General features: G+C 31.8%; 3 protein-coding genes across 6 annotated transcripts in view; 1 reads left to right on the plus strand and 2 right to left on the minus strand.

Moving 5' to 3' along the window:
- LOC108909884 (ancylostoma secreted protein-like) overlaps positions 1-11530 on the minus strand; it is a 35397-nt gene extending 23867 nt beyond the window's left edge. The window contains exons 1-2 of one of the 4 annotated variants that reach the window (XM_018714335.1): positions 4957-5141; positions 1803-2037 (exon numbers count right to left, since the gene is read on the minus strand). In XM_018714335.1, coding sequence (XP_018569851.1) covers positions 1803-1825 — 23 coding nt within the window. In that variant the 5' untranslated portion in view covers positions 1826-2037; positions 4957-5141. Of the gene's footprint in view, positions 1-1802; positions 2627-4956; positions 5142-10016; positions 10070-11469 lie in introns of those variants that run through there. The other 3 variants (XM_018714340.2, XM_018714339.2, XM_018714336.2) reach the window with 3 other exon arrangements.
- Positions 11531-12826: 1296 nt separating this feature from the next.
- On the minus strand, positions 12827-18306 carry LOC108909836 (anaphase-promoting complex subunit 5). The gene is made up of 7 exons (XM_018714264.1): positions 17895-18306; positions 17369-17843; positions 17145-17304; positions 16912-17093; positions 16359-16602; positions 15343-16311; positions 12827-12996 (listed from the first exon to the last, which is right to left on the minus strand). Exons 1-7 carry the CDS (start codon positions 18010-18012, stop codon positions 12877-12879), a joined length of 2268 nt encoding a protein of 755 aa, XP_018569780.1. The 5' UTR covers positions 18013-18306; the 3' UTR covers positions 12827-12876.
- A 1016-nt stretch (positions 18307-19322) lies between these two features.
- Positions 19323-20013, plus strand: LOC108909844 (U6 snRNA-associated Sm-like protein LSm2). The gene is made up of 4 exons (XM_018714273.1): positions 19323-19388; positions 19447-19514; positions 19637-19727; positions 19781-20013. The coding sequence occupies exons 1-4, from the start codon at positions 19386-19388 to the stop codon at positions 19904-19906; spliced, it is 288 nt and encodes a 95-aa protein (XP_018569789.1). The 5' UTR covers positions 19323-19385; the 3' UTR covers positions 19907-20013.
- The last annotated feature ends 528 nt before the right edge of the window (positions 20014-20541 follow it).

A 20541-nucleotide genomic window follows, 5' to 3' on the forward strand; every position in this document is an offset into this window, starting at 1 on the left:
AATTAAAATATTTTTGTCTAAGATACAAAACTATGTGGCTAACTTTACTGAAACTATCTACCTACATTTTTTAATTTTTTTCTGATTTCAGCACTATATTTCTCGAAAACGAGGCATTTTTTTCTTACTTTGAAGTATTCTATCACCAGGTAATTTATGACGTAGGCAATTCAGGACCCGTTATTGATAAAATATAAACATTTCTCGTATTTTTGCTATATTCGTTCTTATTACAACAATATCCGAAATTATTAAAATTTGATTTCAATTTAACGACTTGTCATAAATCACAATTATTTTTTCACGATCACGACAAGATAAAACCACGTGTGAAATTAATAGAAACATATTTTGTTTCAACACACTCTGAAGAAGTAGATTTAATTTACGAAACTTCCATGCGAAAATCTCGCATTCGTGGGAGAAATTTTCCGACTCGATTTTTTTGCATATTCAGATTCGTGAGATGTTTCTTAACATGAATCAAGATGACGCCGACCGGAAATCTGGTGCCCATTTGTTTAAACAAACTTTTTTTAAACAAATTGTAAAAATTGGTTATTTCACTCCGGAAAATGTTTTTCTAGGTTTTTGACACATTATAAAGAAAAAAGTTCCTATGCACTATGCCTCTAAAATTGATAGATTTAAAGTTATAAACAATTTAAGTTGTTAAAAATGCGAAAATGACGATTTTCAACGGCCGATTTCCGGGTTAAAAATTGTTATTTTTGATGTTGCCAGGTACCTAAATTAAATTTTAAACATCCCCTACAAGATGCTGAAGAGTTTTTGGGACTCGCATTTTTGTAAAGCCTTGTTTTTTAATTGTTAATAAAGAGCTATGAGCCGCGCGCGCGCCTCTCTCATACGCGGATTCGCTATTTCGTCTAGTGGCTTCAGCTTATGTTCTTTGAATTTAGCATTCTAAGTACTATTACTACTCATAAAATAAAGTAAAAATTGATTATTTAAATTTCATGTCTTAATATTATTTAATTAATTCAAAATTGTACGAATAGAGTGCAGAAAAAAATAAAAGGGCAATAGTATCAAATACATTTGATGAACATTTATTTAATACTGCATATTATTATTATCACACATTTATTCAATCATAAGAATTCTCACCCTGTTCTGTTACAACCACATAAAGGTACACGTACAAGTGTAATTTTTCCTACAAGAACAAGCTTTAGTCTTACAGTTTTTTATACATTTACATTGTTTAACTAAGTCTTTGGGTAATGGATCTTTGGTAATAAATTTAGGTAATAATTCACCTGTTTCATTTTGATAACCAAAAGCTGTGAAATCCAAATATTGATATTGAGGAAAAATGAAACTTTTCCATATGTACGTTTGTAAAGAAGCTCATAGCGCATTATTCACAATTTAAAAAAAGGCTTTATAATAATGAGAGTCCCAAAAACTCTTCAGCATCTTGTAGGGGGATGTTTAAACTTTAATTTAGGTACCTGGCAACATCAAAAATAACAATTTTTAACCCGGAAATCGAGTAGGAAAATTTCTCCCACGAATGCGAGGTTTTCGCCTTGTCTAATAACAATAATTATTTATTCTTTAAGTTTCTCACGTGCAAATAAATTTAAAATTTTGTTTGAAAATAAATCGAGCAATTCCGAAATCTTTAAGCGAGCTTCAACCACTTTAAAATTTAAATTATTCAGAAGCCGCATACCGACGCTTCCGCGGAGGGAAATCTCCACATCAACCAAAACAAACGCAAAGCCCTACGCTACCAACAGAGACAGACAGCTCGACGTGCAGCAACAACTTACCTTGGCGTGCTTGCAGCAGACATCCTTTCAGTTTCCCGTCCTTTCAGCGGCTCGTAGTAGGTGTATCGATCCCCTCACTGCAGCCTGCACAGATCTCCGGTTCCATATCAACTGAACTAGGGGTTGTATATTTCCTCCGTGGCCACCCCTGCCATGCGCTGGGTTAGCCGGAAAACTCGCACACGTTTCCTTATCGCGATTCGGCTGTTTCGTATGGAAATTTTCACACACCGCACTTAAATGTAAACAATTTAACAATCGTTCTAATATACCACCAACGGATGCGAAATAAAATTTAGCGGTGAATTTTTTATCGATATAAAATATCGGGAGACAGATTAGATTAAAATAACCAGGTAGACTTGTGCCCACGAGGTATATTCGATAGTGGTTAGTTTGTGTATGCATATACGTGTCCTAGGTGGATATGGTTGTTCATGACCTTGTCAAACCAAACACTAACGAGGGTACTGCAAAAACTGTACTTGTTTTGATTCAAATCGTTTTAGAAGTGGGGCTTCTTTTCGTTCGAGTCGATGAATGTTTCCTTGTACGTTTTTTATTAACGATGTGATTTTTTGTTAATTCGAAACATAGGTAAAAATTTGGGTTTGCTTGTTTTTACACACTTCTGAGAAAGCCTCTCCGATTCAATCCCTTTCCCTACTTATTATCGTTGGATTAGGTACTTGTGAGGAGGGTTCAACGGGAAGCTTTCTGAAGGGTCCGTGGTGGTTAAGATTCGCTAGCGAACTTCGGAATTCAGTAACTTTTCACTTTTTTAGTTAAGATTAAAAAGAACACAATACTGCATTTTTATGTGTTTTACAGAACTACATGTATGTTTATAGTAAAATTAATAGAAATTGAAAGAGACATAAAAATTTTACACTATGATTCAGACAGTGCCAAACACTACTATCGAAATTAATGAAGTAGACCTCTGATTTTGGAAACCGATATTAAGAAAAGGTAGGGGCAAAAAAATTTTAAATTTGGACCATATATAGCCTCACTATTACTCTATTGTGTGCTAAAATTTCAGTTAGTTTCGTTATTCCAATTTTTTAGTTATTAATGAAAATGTTGAAAAAATCACGGTTTTCTGCCTACAAAATTGATACCTCTCACTTTAGCTCGTCATATTTTTTTTGTTAATTGATAAAAATATTCTAAATTTTTACTGACGATAAATGGAACTATTGTTTTTAGTACTGTAAAGGTTATTTGTCTCAAAAGCTCTTCTTTTTTTTATTTTTAAGCAAAACAGAAGGAAGTGCTATCTCCGTAAATATTGCGTTCTTAAAAAAAAAAATAAACTGACATAGGTAGTAAATAATTGTAAACAACAATCCGAAAAAATTAGTTAAAATAATATAGTTATAAATATGATATTCTTAAAAACAGTATCGGAATGGTCAATTACATTTACGGTCCAATGCAGGGTATACAATATAGTTATAACTAACTGTATTATTTTAACAAATTTTTTCAGATTGTTGTTTACAATTATTTACTACTTCAGTTTTTTTTCTTTTTTTAAAGAATGCAATATTTACGGAGATAGCACTCCCTTCTGTTTTGTTAAAAAATAAAAAAGAGCTTTTGAGACAAATGACCTTCACAGTACTAAAGACAATAGTTCGACTTATCGTCAGTAAAAATTTAGAATTGTTTTATCAATTAACAAAAAAATTAGGACGAGTTAATGTGAGAGGTATCAATTTTGTATGCCGAAAACCGTGATTTTTTCAACATTATCATTAATAACTAAAAGATGGGATAACGAAACTAACAGAAATTTTAGCACACAATAAAGTAATAGTGAGGTTATATATGGTCCAAATTTAAAATTGTTTTGCCCCTACGTTTTCTTAATATCGTTTTCCAAACTCTGGGATTTATTTCATTTATTTCGATAGTAGTGGCTGCTGTTCATTTCGATGTTTGGAAATTTTTTTGAGTACTGGATGTCCGTTGCAAATTTTGGTTTGGTTACCTTAAGAGATACAAGGTCGATCAAATTATGGCAGAGCTGGCATTTTTTAGGTTGTATAAGCCATTTTTGTTTTGAAAATTGTTTGGCATCTATTTTTTAACATGGAAATAGCAACAAAAAATGAGAACTAAGAAATAGGCTCAATGAAATCGAACGAAAGTTGAATTTTGCATCAAAATCAAAACGAAATATCCGTGAATGAAAACTTTGAATTCACTAACTGCTATTTTTCTATTTGAAAGGTGTTTATGAAATCTTTTAATCAAAGTTCGCCTTCAATTTACCGAGAAATTAGAAAATTAGAATATTATTCAAGGGTTTCCTTGGGTATAATAAAAAAATAGTAAACTGAGCAGCGTCAACTTTTACAGCTTGTCAAACGCATTACTTTAAAATTTGAGTGATAGTAGGAGCTAGACTGTATTCGCAAACAGAACCGTTTGCGAGGAACTTTGGACGGATATATTCCATCCGCCACGTTACATCTGACAAGTTGTATTTATATAAATTATACAAATACTGAGAATGGTTTAAATAAATATTATTATCACTTATTACTACAATTAAATTGATATAAAACGTAATTGAAGACAACAGAAGCGTCTTATTTTTATAAGTAAGCCGAATTGCGTATTGTGCGGAATATTTAGTACAGCAGTAAATAACAGCTGACAGTAAATTTATAGGTCATATTTTTCAATTGGTTAAGTGGTTATGATACAATAAATGTTCTAGTTTGAAATTTACGCCCTACTTAAGATTATGTTAAACGTTTTTTAAAGATTAAAGAGATATCAAAAATAAACTGATTGTTATTCGAAATTAAAACACCTTCGAAACTGTGAACTCTCATGGGGTGAAAGGTGAAGCTACAAAATGTAAATACAAATTTAAAAATAGATACCGATACATTTTTTTAATAATATTCCCTTAAGGATACCCTCGTCGTGGTCCTTATTTATTTTGTATACTTAAACAGCTCACACAAATATTTTATGTCAGCTAGTATAAACGACAATTTAACTTTTAAAACAGTGAATCATTAAAAAAATTTGAAAAAATTAGCGTTGCGTAACTAGGTGACGTTTAGTTTTCTAAAGCAAAAACCGTCGTATCATTCTGGTATATTAGAACATCGTACACAAAAATCCCTACCATAACTCAATCGCACAAGAACACTGTAATTTACCACCGAGCAGTTATCACTTCGTCAGGCAACTATTACGTTAAATTAAGTTAAAATTGCCTCAGGACTGGAAAACATTTACATACTGGCGACAGAAGAGCAAACACAATAACAATGCATAATAAAGTTGTACTGGAAACTGATAAGCATGTAATCAAAGCTGAATTTAAAATGAGGACTTCCTCCGTTCCGTTGAATTATATACATTTTTTTTTCGATCGCCGGACGCGGTCGGCCTTGGTTTTTGCACAATTATTATGTATCCACTGCAATTTTGCCCCTGTTATGCGGTGGCAGATCGCGATAACGAGGTGCGGATGGTCCTACCGTGTCAAGATCATGACATCGCACAATAACAAGTGCATAAAGAGCAAAAAAATGTGAAACGTGCAAATGTTATAGTGGCATTCATTCCGTAGTCATCAACATTTTTATTTTTTCTATAACGCCAAATTATATGTACAGTTGTGAAATACGACGAAATACGAACAAATACATTACCTTACCAATTGTTCGTACGTCAGACTCTTGTATAAACTTGTCACCTTTTTACAAATGTAGCTAAGTTACGAATTCCAGTCTGTGAAAATGAACCTTATAGTCCAGGGAACGAAGAGAAAAATAGGATAATACCTCCGAATACTTTAGGATAGATCCGATTTTTCTGAAAATTTGGAATTAAACTTTATCCTGTAGATGAAAAGTTCTATATGCTTGATATAAGCTTCTTATTTTTAGGGGATGAAAACCAGCGCTTACGCTAAAAAACTGAACAAATAGGGGTTATATTGACTAAAATCATATCAATAATTATACCTATATAGAATAAATATTGTTTTATATTGTGGGTTATAATTTACGTTATTTTTATAAAGTTTCAACCCTTAAAAACCACTCTTAATGTAATATTTTTATAGAGCATATATTTAGATAGAAATCTTTTCAATAGTTTATGGTAATTTATTACAATATTTCAACCCTTAAAAAACTACCACTAATAACAAAATATTTAAAAAAAAATATAGTTTTAAACAGTTTAAAATGCTTAGATAGTACAAACAGGATAAATTAAATTCTTTTACTTGTTTATAATTCAATTTATAATTTATCGCATTGTTTTAACCTTTCACAACCACTCCCAAAGAAAATATAAAAAAAAGGCTTTTAAATTATTTAAAATCACACAAATAAAAAAACAAAATATTCTGTGAAAAAAATATAAGCTCTTGAATATTTTTCGTATCTTTTTTATTTTTAGTTATTTTCAAAAATACGTTATTTTTTTGGAATTAAAAATTTTTTTTTCAGTCAACATAATATTTTCAAAAATATGCTTCTAAACCGCTTAAACTTGTATAATATGTTGTTAGCACATAAAAAATGTAAATTGTTGAAGGATTCATCAGTTTTTGGTACTGATTTTTTTTTTAGAAAAAGGGAATTAACAGTTTTATTTTGATCATAACTGTTAATTTTCATGCTAATGACCTAAAGTTAAGTTAATTTTAAAGATTTTTTTAAAGTACTTTAAAAAATGTTCTGTGCATTTTTCTTGCAAAATTTTTTTTTTATTATTTTACGTTAAATGCTTCCAATTTAGTTCTGGCGGACATGAAATTATCTTCAACCAGCCGTATCTCAGCACCTATTGCACCTACATAAATGAAAAAAATCCTCAAAATTTGTTCTTTTTCTATAAGCTTTTTTTTCGTGTTTTTTTTTCAGAGAATGTCTATTTTCCGAGTTATTCAAGAAAAACTACTGAAAAACGTATTTTTTTTTTTAATAAAAAATGTACATTTTCAGTCATCAATAACTCAGAAAATATTGACTTATCGAAAAATGTTCATAAGATACTTTTTGCTTAAAATTGATTGCTTTATCGATTCCTTATTTTCAATATTTTATTTTTCACCCCCTAGAAGAGGTGGCTTCCACCCCCTGGGCAAAAGCGCTCGTCGGCACTATATAACTTTTGTTTCTTGAGCTATTTTCTACTTACAGTCCAAATTTCACGTCAATCAGTTCTATCCGAAAGAATTCGGAGGGGACTATTACCGATGGAGCCGCGTGCATTGTGCTGGTGTGTCGTTTAAGCAAATATACGAGTGAAGGCATGTTTTCGACTGGATCGATATGCACCATCCACACGATACCACATTTGTTTCCACGCACTCAGGCCAGTTTGTCGGCAAATCGTCAAACACGAATATTATACAACCTTTTTGGTTATAGGCTGACTTAGCGCAACAAAACTATCTAACACAGTAAAAGGAAATAAGTCGTATGTTTAGTGTAGATAAGTTGCTCATTAATTAATGAGTTTGGGGCAACAAAAATTTCTAGCAGAACTTTCTATTTGCTGGAAGTGTGCCCTTTTTAGCAAAGCATATTTTGTTGTGGTATTTAATGTAGATATTTTGCCCCATAGCAAAAGACTTCTCTCAGTGCATTAAAAGTAATGTACTTACATATAATTCCTTTCAAGTAGTTGGAGAACTTACGCACGATCTCTCGTCAAAGATTTTTAGTTCAAAATTCAACGTCAACCTACCCTTTATATGGTGCCCACAATCGACTGACATCGTACCGGTGCCTAAAAGGGCCTGGCACAGAGTCATCTCTTCCTGACAAATATGCTAACCCTTTAACGGATTGATTTATTTTAATCTCTTTAATTGATTTTTCAAATGCGGGTCAAAGGTGGAAAGTGTGTTGCGTGTCAGAGCGTAATTACCATAATGGAAATATGGGATTGCCGTGACCTTGGCGGTACTAACCTTGTACTTGGTGCTCCATATTGTTGTAGATGTAGATAATGGCGGGCGGATATCCGATCAATTAGGCTGGCGTTTCCAACGCATGCTACGTTTTGATATTACGGAACAAGTGCACCTAGCGCGAATATAAATTATCACAACTTCCATCTGTGGGGGTACCGTAATGGGAGCGGGTTCATTTAACTTTTAGGAGGAGTTTTTATTCTTTTTTTTTTTTCATTCGCGCTCTCGAGTTGGAAATCTATTTTTGTTGCAAAGTTTTGTTAAAGAGCTAAATAAGCTCTTATCCAGGTCCGAAAGATTGCCCAGCATTTTCTGAACACCCTGTGTATTGAAACCTAGTTTCGGCGGTTATTTGCCTTTTTGAATAAAGAAAAAACTAAATTTATTTTTTATTTAAGCTTTTTTTTAGTAAATATATTAAAACTCTAAAAAATAATTTATTATTCTTATAAAAACACATTTTTTAAATGCCTTGAATCCATTTGACATAATATTGGATGTTTGTAAATAAGTACGAAATATTTTAGGGGGTGGTTGCCGAAGCTATTTTGTGAAAAAAAGTTTATATAAACGTATGTCGAAATATGCTTCGTTTCCGAGATACAGTGTTTAAATTTTAATTTTTTATTTATTTTTCTTAATTATTTGAGAGTTTTTAAGATATTGACTCGAAATTTGTATAGCGCTTGGGATAAATGTGCATTTTTTGGGGTAATCCGAGTGTTTCTACTTGTACCAGTGGCGTTCGTGCGAGAATGCCACAAACTTTTTTAATAAAAAAATGGTACGCCACTGACTTTTTCCTGTTTTGATATTTTTTTAGAAATTCGTCATCAATTCTGAATAAATTTGGCCTCTTCAATTTTTTTTGTAGGGTGTACCGTTTTTGAGGAAAAAAATAAAACATATTTTATTGTAGGTTTTGTTAATCGTTTATTTAAAGGTGCAAGTATAAATATTCGGATCACCTCAAAAAATACACATTTATCCCTCCAAAGCGTTTTTCAAATTTCGAGTCAATATCTTTAAAACTCTAAAATAATTAATAAAAATAAACAAAAAATTAAAATTTAAACACTCTGTATCTCGGAAACGAAGCATATTTCGACATATGTTCATATAAACTTTTTTTCATAAAATAACTTTGACAACCACTCCCTAAAATATTTCTCATTTATTTAAAACACCCTGTATATGTAGGTATTATTAAAGATCTTAGAAATTAGACCAGATGTTTTAAAAATGCGATCGCCATTTGTATATCTTGTAGGGGTATCTTGAAGAAAAAGGATCTCTTCCATTCTATTCGAAAAAAATTATCGATAATTTATTTGTTCTTCATATCGCACCCTTGCTTCAAAAGTGTCACAAGTCAAAATCCTTCATTTTTCAGAAAAGATGAAAAAGCTCTAGCGACAAAAGTAACTAAATTGTTTAAAAACATTATTGATGATTATAAAGGTTTCAGCAAAGGGGCCAAAAACCAAATAGCATTTTGGAACCATTTTAACTGCAACTAACTGAAAATCAAAATCAATGGTAGTATTATGTCAAAAATTGAATTTTTTGAGTTGTGACACTTTTGAAGCGAAGGTGCGATATGTTCATAGCATTTTTTCTAGAAATGCGATTTTAAATACAATTTAATCACGAAATTTCCGGAAGTAAAAGTAGTGTAAAAATTTTGAATTGTTCCGGGACATAATTATAATATATTCGATTGATATTAAACTAACAGTTTTGATCGTCATTGCACAAAAGCATTTTCTCAGTGACACGCAATATAAATAAACTGCCCGCCTGATGGATATACAAGGTGTGCTAGAAATAAGAGCCAAAATCGAAAGCAACGACTCTTGTTTAATAATTTTTTGCGGATATCTATTTTTTTAAAATAAATGTAAAACCCACTGAAATGTTAAAAAAGTTTTAGTGATAGTTGGTTGCATTTCACTTGTGACAGATAATTGAAATGATCGATATTACCCAACTGACTAGGATTGCCTACTACTACTACTCAAACTAATTTTTGAAAAATATAATTTTATTTTGTTGTTGTTTTGAAATCGTAGTTTGGCTTCATTGAAGACCAACTTTTTGGAGTTTTTTTAATTATAAGACAAATTTATTCTTAGAATATAAGTATTTTATTTAAATATTTGTATTTGAAAACTTAAAAAGTCGATATTATGGAAACTTAATAATTATAAATTGTAACAATTATAAAATAACTATATTATACTTACAGTATTTTGCTACGGAGATTTTCAACTTACTGATTAGTTATTAATTTCCCATTCTTTGATCTCTTGAACACTTTTAATACTAATATTGCAGTATTGCACTGCTGCAATAATATACCCTTCCCGAGATAACTTTTTATCCAGAACTGTTTTTACACAATATGTACATATCGAAATTGTAACAAAACAGTGTCACCGATAAGACCCAGTAACACAATTATTTTGAATTTACACTATGAGACACTTTATCCTTATCAATATGGTTTAGTAATGTTGACTGTGGCTATTTTTTTAATTGTTACTGTTAATGGTACCCGCTTACTCACGATAAATAAATTTGCAATAAGTAATATCCATCACGGATTATTCTCTCATCGTTTAAAAGGGGAATGGGTGTTTACAAGACAAAACTTGCATGTAAAGTACAGAGAATGGGGTTTTAATACATCAGCGACTGTGTGAATTGTGAAAAAAATTATGAATTCCAAAAACGCAGCAATATAAACGGGCTATAAGGATTAACTGGTGTCGCATATAAAAGAGACAATGATTGCATAAAAATGCATATTGGAAGGTGCAAGAATTCTGAATCTTGGAATTTTCAAATATAATGCTCTTTAACAACGCACAATATTTTTAAAATGTTTTTAACTGACTGTTTACGATATTTATTTTTCATTAAAAAGTAATATTGTAGAGGATCACCATTTTTTCCATATTTCATCGGCCACCGTTGTTCCTTTCTAAATTACTGTGGTTGAGTGTATCTCAGTGTATATCTAATATTTTCAACCTTATTATCAGTAGCAGCGTGTCTCAGGGTTTAAGGAATACTTTGCCATTTTAATTAAAAGCAAATAAAACGTAGGGTATTAAATTTTTATTTTATTTACTTTTTGGATTGCAAAAATAATTGATTAAGCAGGGATAATGGTACATGGTACGTATTTCTTTGTTTTATAAGGAATTTTTCGTAGATTTGGTAAAATATGCAACAAATAATATAAACATTATGAAACAAACCTAGGTTTAGAGAAAATCTTTTACATTATTCCTGAACCATTCCTTCTAAACTTCTGTTAATGAAAGAGAGTAATTTTTATTTTTGAGTACCTACTTTTTTGGAGAATTTTGATTTTACTAAAACCATAATACAATGTATACATCTCAGGTTAAAAATATTGAATTCGTGGTCTAAAGTTAAAAATGTTTTTATAATGATATAACATTTGCAAAATAACATTTTTATATATACAATAGGATAAAACAAAGAGAACTATAAAATATTGCAAATAATTGTTAAAAAGATCATTTCCATTATATAAAAAAAAAACATTCCTTCCGTTTCAAATATCTAAACTCCCTCATTTACACTTTTTCGTAGGTATTGGTTGATGATATCGGAAATGACTGAACGCACAATTGTAAGCAATAATTCGAATGTAAACAAACTTACTTTTTGAGTTTGAAACACTTATAGCAGTTGAATTCGCACTGAAAACATCACGCGTGGGTTCTCATTCGCTTTCAATTCAACTAACGCCCATTTAACAAATTGAAGCAAACGGCCGAACGACGCGAAGTTTTATGTATCTGCTGAATACTTATAAGACTTTACGACCATATGAACTTACTCATAATGAAATAATAGATGTTCCTTGTGCCAATTAAGGAACAATTACTAATATGCTATTACGTTATTAATTACAACTTTTATGTTTAATTTAATTATAAGTGTTTGGACATATTAATTACCTATACTATTTCTTAATGGGGACCATAAATAAAGCGACGTTCGAACGGACAAAAAAGGCACCTATTACAAAGACATAAGCATTCCACTATCTGTCTGCGGTTATGTACCTGCAAAGCGAATCTTAGAAAAAATAACTTTTCAAAACTAAAAAAAGGAAAAAGAAATAACAATCATAAAAAATGAAAATTTACAAGATGTAGTAGTTGTTAGTATAATTTCATAGATGAGGAATAAATATATGCCAAATAATTGCTTTCTAAATGAGTCCTTATAAAATCTCTACAGTGGCTACTGGCAAAAATTAAGGTGGTCATATTTTGCTAATAAAGCGTCTGAGATCTCGCAGCTAGTTACAACCGTACATTGTACTCCCACAAGCACCGATATCATCATAAGAGCGCACCTAGAGGTTCTGATAGCGGGTCCGCCCCCACGGAACTTAGCCCGAGAACAACGAAGGTAAGTCAGATTCCTAGTAGGTTAAGGCGACGACCAGGTACATAGGCCAGGGCATAGCAACCGGAAAAGCAATGGTACTTCAAATATCAGCATGGGTCGTCATAGCACTAAACCACTATTGCTTTGTCAACAATTAATAATGCTTCATTCCACAAATTATAAAAATAATTAGTTTTACTAAAATACAACAATCTTTGAATTTTTTAGAGAAATAATTGGAAAATAAGTTTTTATTTTTACCTAAATGGAAAATAAAAAAATATGATTTAGTAATTATGTCGATCACGGTCTGTTTTATTGGTTTTCCATAATTTTATTTTTAAATAAACTTTTTTCTAGACATTTTTTTGTTATTCTATAAAAGCACCACTACCGTAATTTTTTTCATACAATATTGTTCTTCAAATTATTCAATTTTTCCAAAACAAATTTTTTAATTTCTTAGAGAAATAGTTTCTTTGCATTTTTACATGCATTATGGACTGCGGAAATTGGTAAAATCTGTTTCAATTTACCGAAAACATTATTTAAGTTTTTCCTGTTTAAATAATATTTTTTCTCCAGTTTTTAATGAAACTCCATGAAAAATACATTTTCAATTCACAAAACTAATATATTTACAAAACATAAGAACTAAAACTTACAAAATTAAAGATACTTAACTAAGGTATAAATATTTTTCGTAGTATGTTCTTCATCCAACAATCTATATTCCAAAGCACATTTATTCCTTTCGGTTTTCATATTTATTGAATTGTACAGTTGCGCCTACAAAAAACATTTATTTAAAATCTCACTGCACACAGTGTCTTGCATTTCTTGGTCGATTAATGAGTTAAGATTAAAACTAGTAATTCATTCGTAGATTAATCGATTAGTCATTAGTAACAAATATTAAGACTAATAATTAATTAATCATAATCTAGACCAGCGGTATTCAAACTGTGTTCCGCGGAAGCCTGGGATTCCCCACAACCTCTCTGGGGCATGAGTGTAGCTAGAATTTTTGCTTGAGAAGCACACGCTATCAGCAACTTACTGATATGATATGATCAACTTACGACAATAGCACCTAATTTCAATATATTATGTAAAAATATTCAAGCACATCCCAGTCATTGATTATATTTAGACTTTTTTTAATTACCCAATAAATATTGACCTTAAACTTTAAAGTATTAGTTTAATTTTTGCTTGTAGTAGGATCATATTCGAAGCGAAGTCATTGTGTATCAAGAGATCCAGTGCAGTACGGTTTTAGGGGGTTTCGAAATTGAATAATTTCTTTGTGCATTAAGAAGGGATGAAAAATACCTTTGTTCTCATAAACTATTTGTTTTAAATGTAATTTATTATAAATCCAATTTGTTGTTTAAATTCCACATATGTACTACATTTCACCTCTGTAGGTGCCACTGTTGTTTACTTGCTTTTTGGAGGCAGTCTCTGATTTACGACCAAGCTCGCCAGGTTAGTATTTGACGTATAACCGACCACTTTGTACACTCGATGCACCTGGGCGATTACAGTTACTACCAGAACAGAGTGCGTATGAAGATATTACATTCAATTTCATTTTAAATTTGAAATGGTTCATCTTACGCTTCCTAAAAATGCTCTACTTTGCATCGAATACGATAATATTTATTTTGTTAATCGTAGCATTTATAAATAAATATATTATATAATAAGTTAAAAAAGTGTTTGAATTTTTTTTTAGGTATGGGGGTTCCTCAAAAAAATCGAAATGTTAGCCGGGTTCCGCAAGTTGCAAAAGTTTGAAAACCGCTGATCTAAACTAAAAATTGCAGAATCAGAATAAGAAATCATAAAATTAATTTAAAAAGATAAGGCCGAAAAAATAATTTTATGTTTCAGGTAGTATTTTTAATAATCAACAAAATAAACATTTTTCTCTTTAAATACCTATCCAATTGCATCAACATTTTTGCAATCCGACGTTTTGTCTTCGAGAGGCCATCATCAGTTTAATTTTTTAAATACGTTGCTACTATTTTTTTTAATCGATAATTTAAAAAAGTTGTTCAGAGTCGTACTCAGGAAAAATTTTAAATGATAGCTAAAAAATTAAAAATAACTAGATTTTGTCATAAAAATAGCAGCGACGTATTTAAAAAATTTGCCTGATGATGGCCCCTCAAAGACGAAACATCGGATTGCAAAAATGTTGACTCTATTGGATAGAGCGAAAAAAGTGGCAATGTAAATATGCAATCTATTTTAAAACTCGTTTTCAAATAAAGTCAGAGAAAAAAATAAAACTATTTTGCAAAATTTCGAGTTATTTCCGATATCTCCGGAACTACCTGATATTCTAAAACTGTCTAAACGGCATACTGGTAGGTATAAAAAAACTACTTTTTTCTAATGTGAGCCACCCAGTATCTCTTACCGTTTCCTAGATCCTTAATGCTATCCCATCCTTATCTTGGACACACTGTATTTGTATTTAAACAATAATTGTTTTATTAATTTTTCTAAGTTTGCTGCTTTTTTCCAAGTACTTAAAATATTTATAAATGAAAAATAATGACTTATTGTACAGGGTGTCCAAAAAATATAAATAAAAACTTTATGGAGTGATTCCACAAATTTAAACTGTTTTAAGTACTCCAAGACATTAAATTATCCTTTCTCGTAAACAGTTATCAACTAGAAACAAGAAGGACTCCTGAAAAATTTTTTTAAACGATTTTTAATATATTTAATTAAGAAAACAATTAAGGAATTCATTGAGCATTTTGCAGCTTCAGAATTTTTTTGGTAAAATTAAAAAGATATATATTTAACCCAAAATTAATATCGGTCAATTCAATTGAATAAATAACTTTAAGGTTATGTGATTCTGCTAGTTTTGAGTTTTCGAAAAATCGAAAAATTATCATGGGAACTTGTGCCGCTATTTTAATGAGTAGATTTTTTCCTGTAATAACGTACTTGATCCACTTTTTTTTTCACGAAAAATAATTCTCAGAATTGTCTATTTTGCAAGAAGTTATTAGTCATTTAGTCATGACTAAAACTGTATTTGACTAATAATCACTTCTCAATGAGAAGTCACATGATTGAAAATCATTATTAAATATGTCATACCTGCAAAAACAGAACATCTTTCATCCTCGAATAAGCCTCAACCTTCTCAAAGTCATTCTTAACCTTTTCCAGCAACTTTGCGGAGCTCAAAATGATCCCGCTCCTTTCGGCATCGCCGCACTTATGCGAGTCCGCTACCAAACACTTGACATACAGCAGCGTCGCCCTTGCTCTGTCAAAGCACCCGCCGTGCCCTAAGATTTGAATCAAACACCTATCCAAGATCCTCAAAGCGTGTCCGGTCAAACCGAGCACGAGCATGGTGTTCGCTATGTGCAAGTGAATAAGGGCTGCTTGATAATCCAACTGGCAAGATTGCGCTTCTATCAAACAGTTGTTTAAAATGGTGATAATGCCAGCGGGAACAGAAGCGGGATAACTGCTGGCGAATTGGATCTCCGCTTTTAGTATCTTAGCTCTCACGTAATAATATCTATCGTTAAACTTGTAAGTACTGTCGCTCTCGTATTGGTTCAGTAAGGTGTTGATGCAGTTATCGGCTTCACTGTAGTCTTGTTTATAGAAGTAGACCTCCGCTAGCCTTAGACAACCTTCCCACTTGTCCATGACTCTGATTTTCTGAGCCGCCGACTCTGCCTCGGCCCAATTCTCATGGTGCAGCGCCTGAGTGAAGACAAACAAATTCTCGCAAAGCATCCATACGTGGGACTGGGGTTCATTCGGAAACCCCTCTTTGGCAAAATTGAGAACGGCAATCACCAAATTGTAATCCCCCTGAATGAGTAAGTGATTAGCGATGTTACAAATCGCCAGACAGAAGCCTTCGCCGTAGAAAGCTTTGCTCGGAGAACTGGAATCGATGTTCAGATAGAGCAAAAGTTGACTCCATAAAGAAGACATCTCCGTTTTACCATACAGCTGCCACAGTGAAGATTTCATGGAGTAGTTGCTGGAAGTGAGGTCTTTGTAGCTGTGTTGGCAGTTGATCATGTCGCTCTTCGATAAGGTCTGAAAAGACATTTTGACGTTTTTTCTTGAGAATTATGTGGTCTTACCTCGAATGTTGCATACGTTCTACCCGAATGTAAACAACTGTACTGCCCAAACGTCTGCAATCCAAGTGACGCAGTATAACTCAAACTCAGTTCTGAACTTTTGAGTATGCAGTGGACGATTAACTTATCTTCATTTACGGTCGTTAGCCGGTATAACCAAGAGAGGGCGTGTTGGAGGCAGACGTTGTCGCGAGCCTCTTGAGAAACCTTTATCGATTCCTTCAAGGACGCCAGTGCTTCTTCACTAAAAAGAGGCACCAATACAGTCCATAGGCACGTACAGTTATTGCTTTGATATGACATAATCGGCAGTATTACGGATCATAAGCTAATTTTATCGAGTGGCGATGCTTATTTTTCTTTAAACATATATATTAGCTAATAATAATTTCTCCTAGTAAAATTCAAGTCAGTCTTTTCTACTACTTCGTATCTGTGATTCAAATTTTTGTATTTATCACTAAAATGCTAGCAGATTAAAAATTAACGATATCGTTTAAATAAGCGAAACGTTTCCGTAATACAGCTGAGTATTATGAAAATAAATATTTACATGTGTCCGAAATGATAATGCAGTATCGCCAAGTTCAGAGCCGCAAATCTGTGCCTTTTACTCTTTTCATCGTTGTAGCACTTCACATCCGGATCGACATTTTTGTCGAAGCAATGCAAGAGGCTGTCTACGGCTCCACAAAATTCATCTACTCGCAAGTAATTTAAATAGGAGAGGAAATGCTGAAGAAAATGAAAATATAGACGATTTCTAAAATAAGACAAGTAACTTACAGCACCAGCCAAATCTGGATTGGATTTTAGTATGCTCGAGATCCTTTTTTGTAGCTCAGGAGGCGACATAGCTTTGCTTTCTCTGTTCGCCAGTAAAGCTGCTTGAGTTGCTATAAACAATTCGGCCTGTCGTCTGGACCATTGTTCCCCATCACTGCGCCTAAAATAATTAGATTTAAGTTAAAATTTCAATGTAACAATGTTTACAACAAATATGTTCGTACCACTCATCTAAATTAAGATCTTGTACGTTCATAAACTTTGAATTCTTCCTCCATTCGTTGTAGTACCTCTGAAATGCTTCATACACACCAGTTGCTTCGGAAAATGTAAGTTTATCAAAGTGAATGATAAATCTTCTTAAATAATACCCTACTACGCTCGTTTTGGCGATAATGTTGCTAGTACTTGATAAAAGTGATTTACTATCGTTGACGGTGTTCTCAGAAAATGTCATAATTTTATTTAAACTGTCCATGATGTCTAACAACTGACCAATTCCACTCTCGTCTAAGTCTGCTAAGGTTTGATCGAACGAATCTATTAAAGTTTTTGGTAATGTATATTTCTTTGATGTGAATAAATTTCTCAGTTCCATCAATGGCAAATCAGGGCTTTGTAAAAGCCGTAGTATTAGGACACTAAAGTCACGTCTATATTTACACCGAAGAACTTCATCTTCCATACACTTAAATTCATCTAAAATAAAATAATAAGGCAACTACCCAGAAACTTTTTACGCTGGTTTACCGTCTTCGCGATATCTCCAATAATTCCTTATTAAAATAGTAACCGTAAGTTTGTAAGGTGTAATCATTTCCGTGCTGGATTTCTTTGAACTAGCTGTGGCCTCTTTTGTGGATGTCATATTTAGAGTTTGTTTAACAAGTTTCTATTCAAAGTTCACTAAACAGATATATTTTGTGACAGAAACTAAAAACACAACATCAAAGTTGATTTGTTTTTCAATGCAGGATCTGCAATTTTTTGTTTCGACTGACCATTTCAACAGTTTCTTTGTCTAACAGGAAATTTATTAGCTTATAGATACTTGAATCAGTGTCGTACAATGGTCCATTATTACTTTATCTATGTAATAGTCTTCTTTTTTTGGTTTTGACACCTTTTGACCACAAAACACAATGACTTTAAAATCCTTGCACAAAACATACAATAGGTTCTGACTTTGACATTTTAATTTGAAACTTTAAACAGAGACAGCTTGATAGCATTTTTGATTATGCTGCCATCTAAACATAACTAATAGAAACTACATCGAAAACATAATACATAATCTAGGAGTATGTACATAATGGAAAATATTACAGTGACTTTATGAAATATAGTGGCGACAATGTTGTTCGCCATTATTCCATGGCTAGAAATTGGCCTCAATGATTTGGGATCGAGGGGCATTATCCCTCTTTATCCTGCCTCATCTCATGTAGGCCTGGACAGCCTTCGTAGGTGGGCCCCATCCGTCGTCTACCCCGACCGCAAATGCGGCCGGTGTAGGCGCTTTGTGGGACCTCCTTTTGTCCTGGCTAGGGCCCTTTCTTCTGAAATTTGCATATGATGCTAGTGAACACAAATAATTGTGTATTTGTAAGGAAATATGTAATTGTATTTTATGTTATAATTTTTATTTGTACTACATATTTATGTTTTGATTATTGTAAATTGAGAAGTTAGTAAACCATTTTCAGATTTATAAATGATTTATCTAAATGAATTGTACCTATAAATGATTTTTTTTTCTTTTTGAAGAGTTAACTTGTGTAGTTATGGGTTAACTATTCATTTACATAAACCCAATAAACTACCTTTTTACCATAATATGAACTACTGAGTGGTCTAGAAAAGCAAACATAAGTGTTAATACTTTTTGTTAATATCATATTTTTCATTAGAATAATTCAATTAAGTCCTACGGTCAGAAGCTTATGATGGCAATTAAACTTAGCATCCTGAAGTATAACCTGGGGAATTAAAAGGTAGATATGTTAATTAATTGAGTCAACTGTCAAATCAACAGTCTCCTTGACTACCACATAGCCATTTAAAGGTCCGGGGATCTCTATGGTCGCTGCTGTACTAATATAACCGATCTGAATTTTTGAAAGCAGTGTTTAATGTCCACTATCCATCTTTTAATCGAAATCAATGATCAATGGTTTTGGTTGTCACAACTTAACCTATAATTTACAACTATCCTATGTTGAATTTGAAAAAACGTTTAAAATGGTGAGATAGGTAATATTTCTTAAACGATTTGTATTTTTTTAACATTATTACTTTGCAGCTGTTTTACTCGTTTTTCAAGTCCTTGGTTGGTAAGGATGTAGTCGTTGAACTCAAAAACGATTTAAGGTAAGTTCAAGAATTCTAAATCGAAATAATATTAAGATACAATTCATATTACACATAGCACCTAGTTTAGTCGCACAGGTAATGCTTATTATGTGTATTCATTGTCTCTAATTTTGTTTTAGTATTTGTGGGACGTTGCATTCTGTCGACCAATATTTAAACATTAAATTAACTGATATAAGCGTAACGGACACTGAAAAATATCCGCATATGGTAAGTCCACATAAATTTATAAGCATTACTTTATTCTAACTATTTTCCATCAGCTTTCAGTGAAAAACTGTTTCATTAGAGGCTCTGTAGTACGATATGTACAATTACCTGCTGACGAAGTTGACACACAATTGTTACAAGATTCAGCTAGGAAAGAAGCTTCGGTACCTACGAGATAAGTTCTAATATTTTAGATGTATATTTAATTTAAGAAGTAATAATAACTATTATTGTAGACTGTTTTCTTAAAAAGAGCTGGTAATAAACCTTTTCATATTTAAGTTTATTGAGGTTCTTTCTCTAATCTTATATGGAAAAAATACTATTGTAGAGGAATACTTTTCTCAGTGTGCATTTTTGGAGCTTTTATTTATCAAGGTAAAAAAAGATATATCCTTGTTTATTATTTTATTTAAAATATACATAATAAAATCTAGGCAATATTAAAGACTATATTTGGCATAAATATATCATCACAATTAATAATTCGACTCAGGAGATCTATATTTACGTACTTAACATATATTTACAGTGACAATCAATTATATATATATTTTTTAAATATTTAAATTTTCCATAAAACTTTCTGTACATCAAATTAGGATAAATTGGTTTCTATGTTACAATAAGCCATCACGGAAACTACTTCGTATCGGGTTCAAAATTGAAAACCGTTTATTTCCAAAGAAAAATTTAAAAAACCGTCGGAAAACCATTTTGTAACTGACGTCGTAAAACAAGAAACACTTCACTTTTTGAATTTAAAATATTTCTTTAAAAATAAATAAAACAAATAAATAAAATAAAACATCAA

The sequence above is a fragment of the Anoplophora glabripennis genome, unplaced genomic scaffold (assembly GCF_000390285.2).
Source record: "Anoplophora glabripennis isolate ALB-LARVAE unplaced genomic scaffold, Agla_2.0 scaffold28, whole genome shotgun sequence".
NCBI classification, from domain to species: Eukaryota; Metazoa; Arthropoda; class Insecta; order Coleoptera; family Cerambycidae; genus Anoplophora; species Anoplophora glabripennis.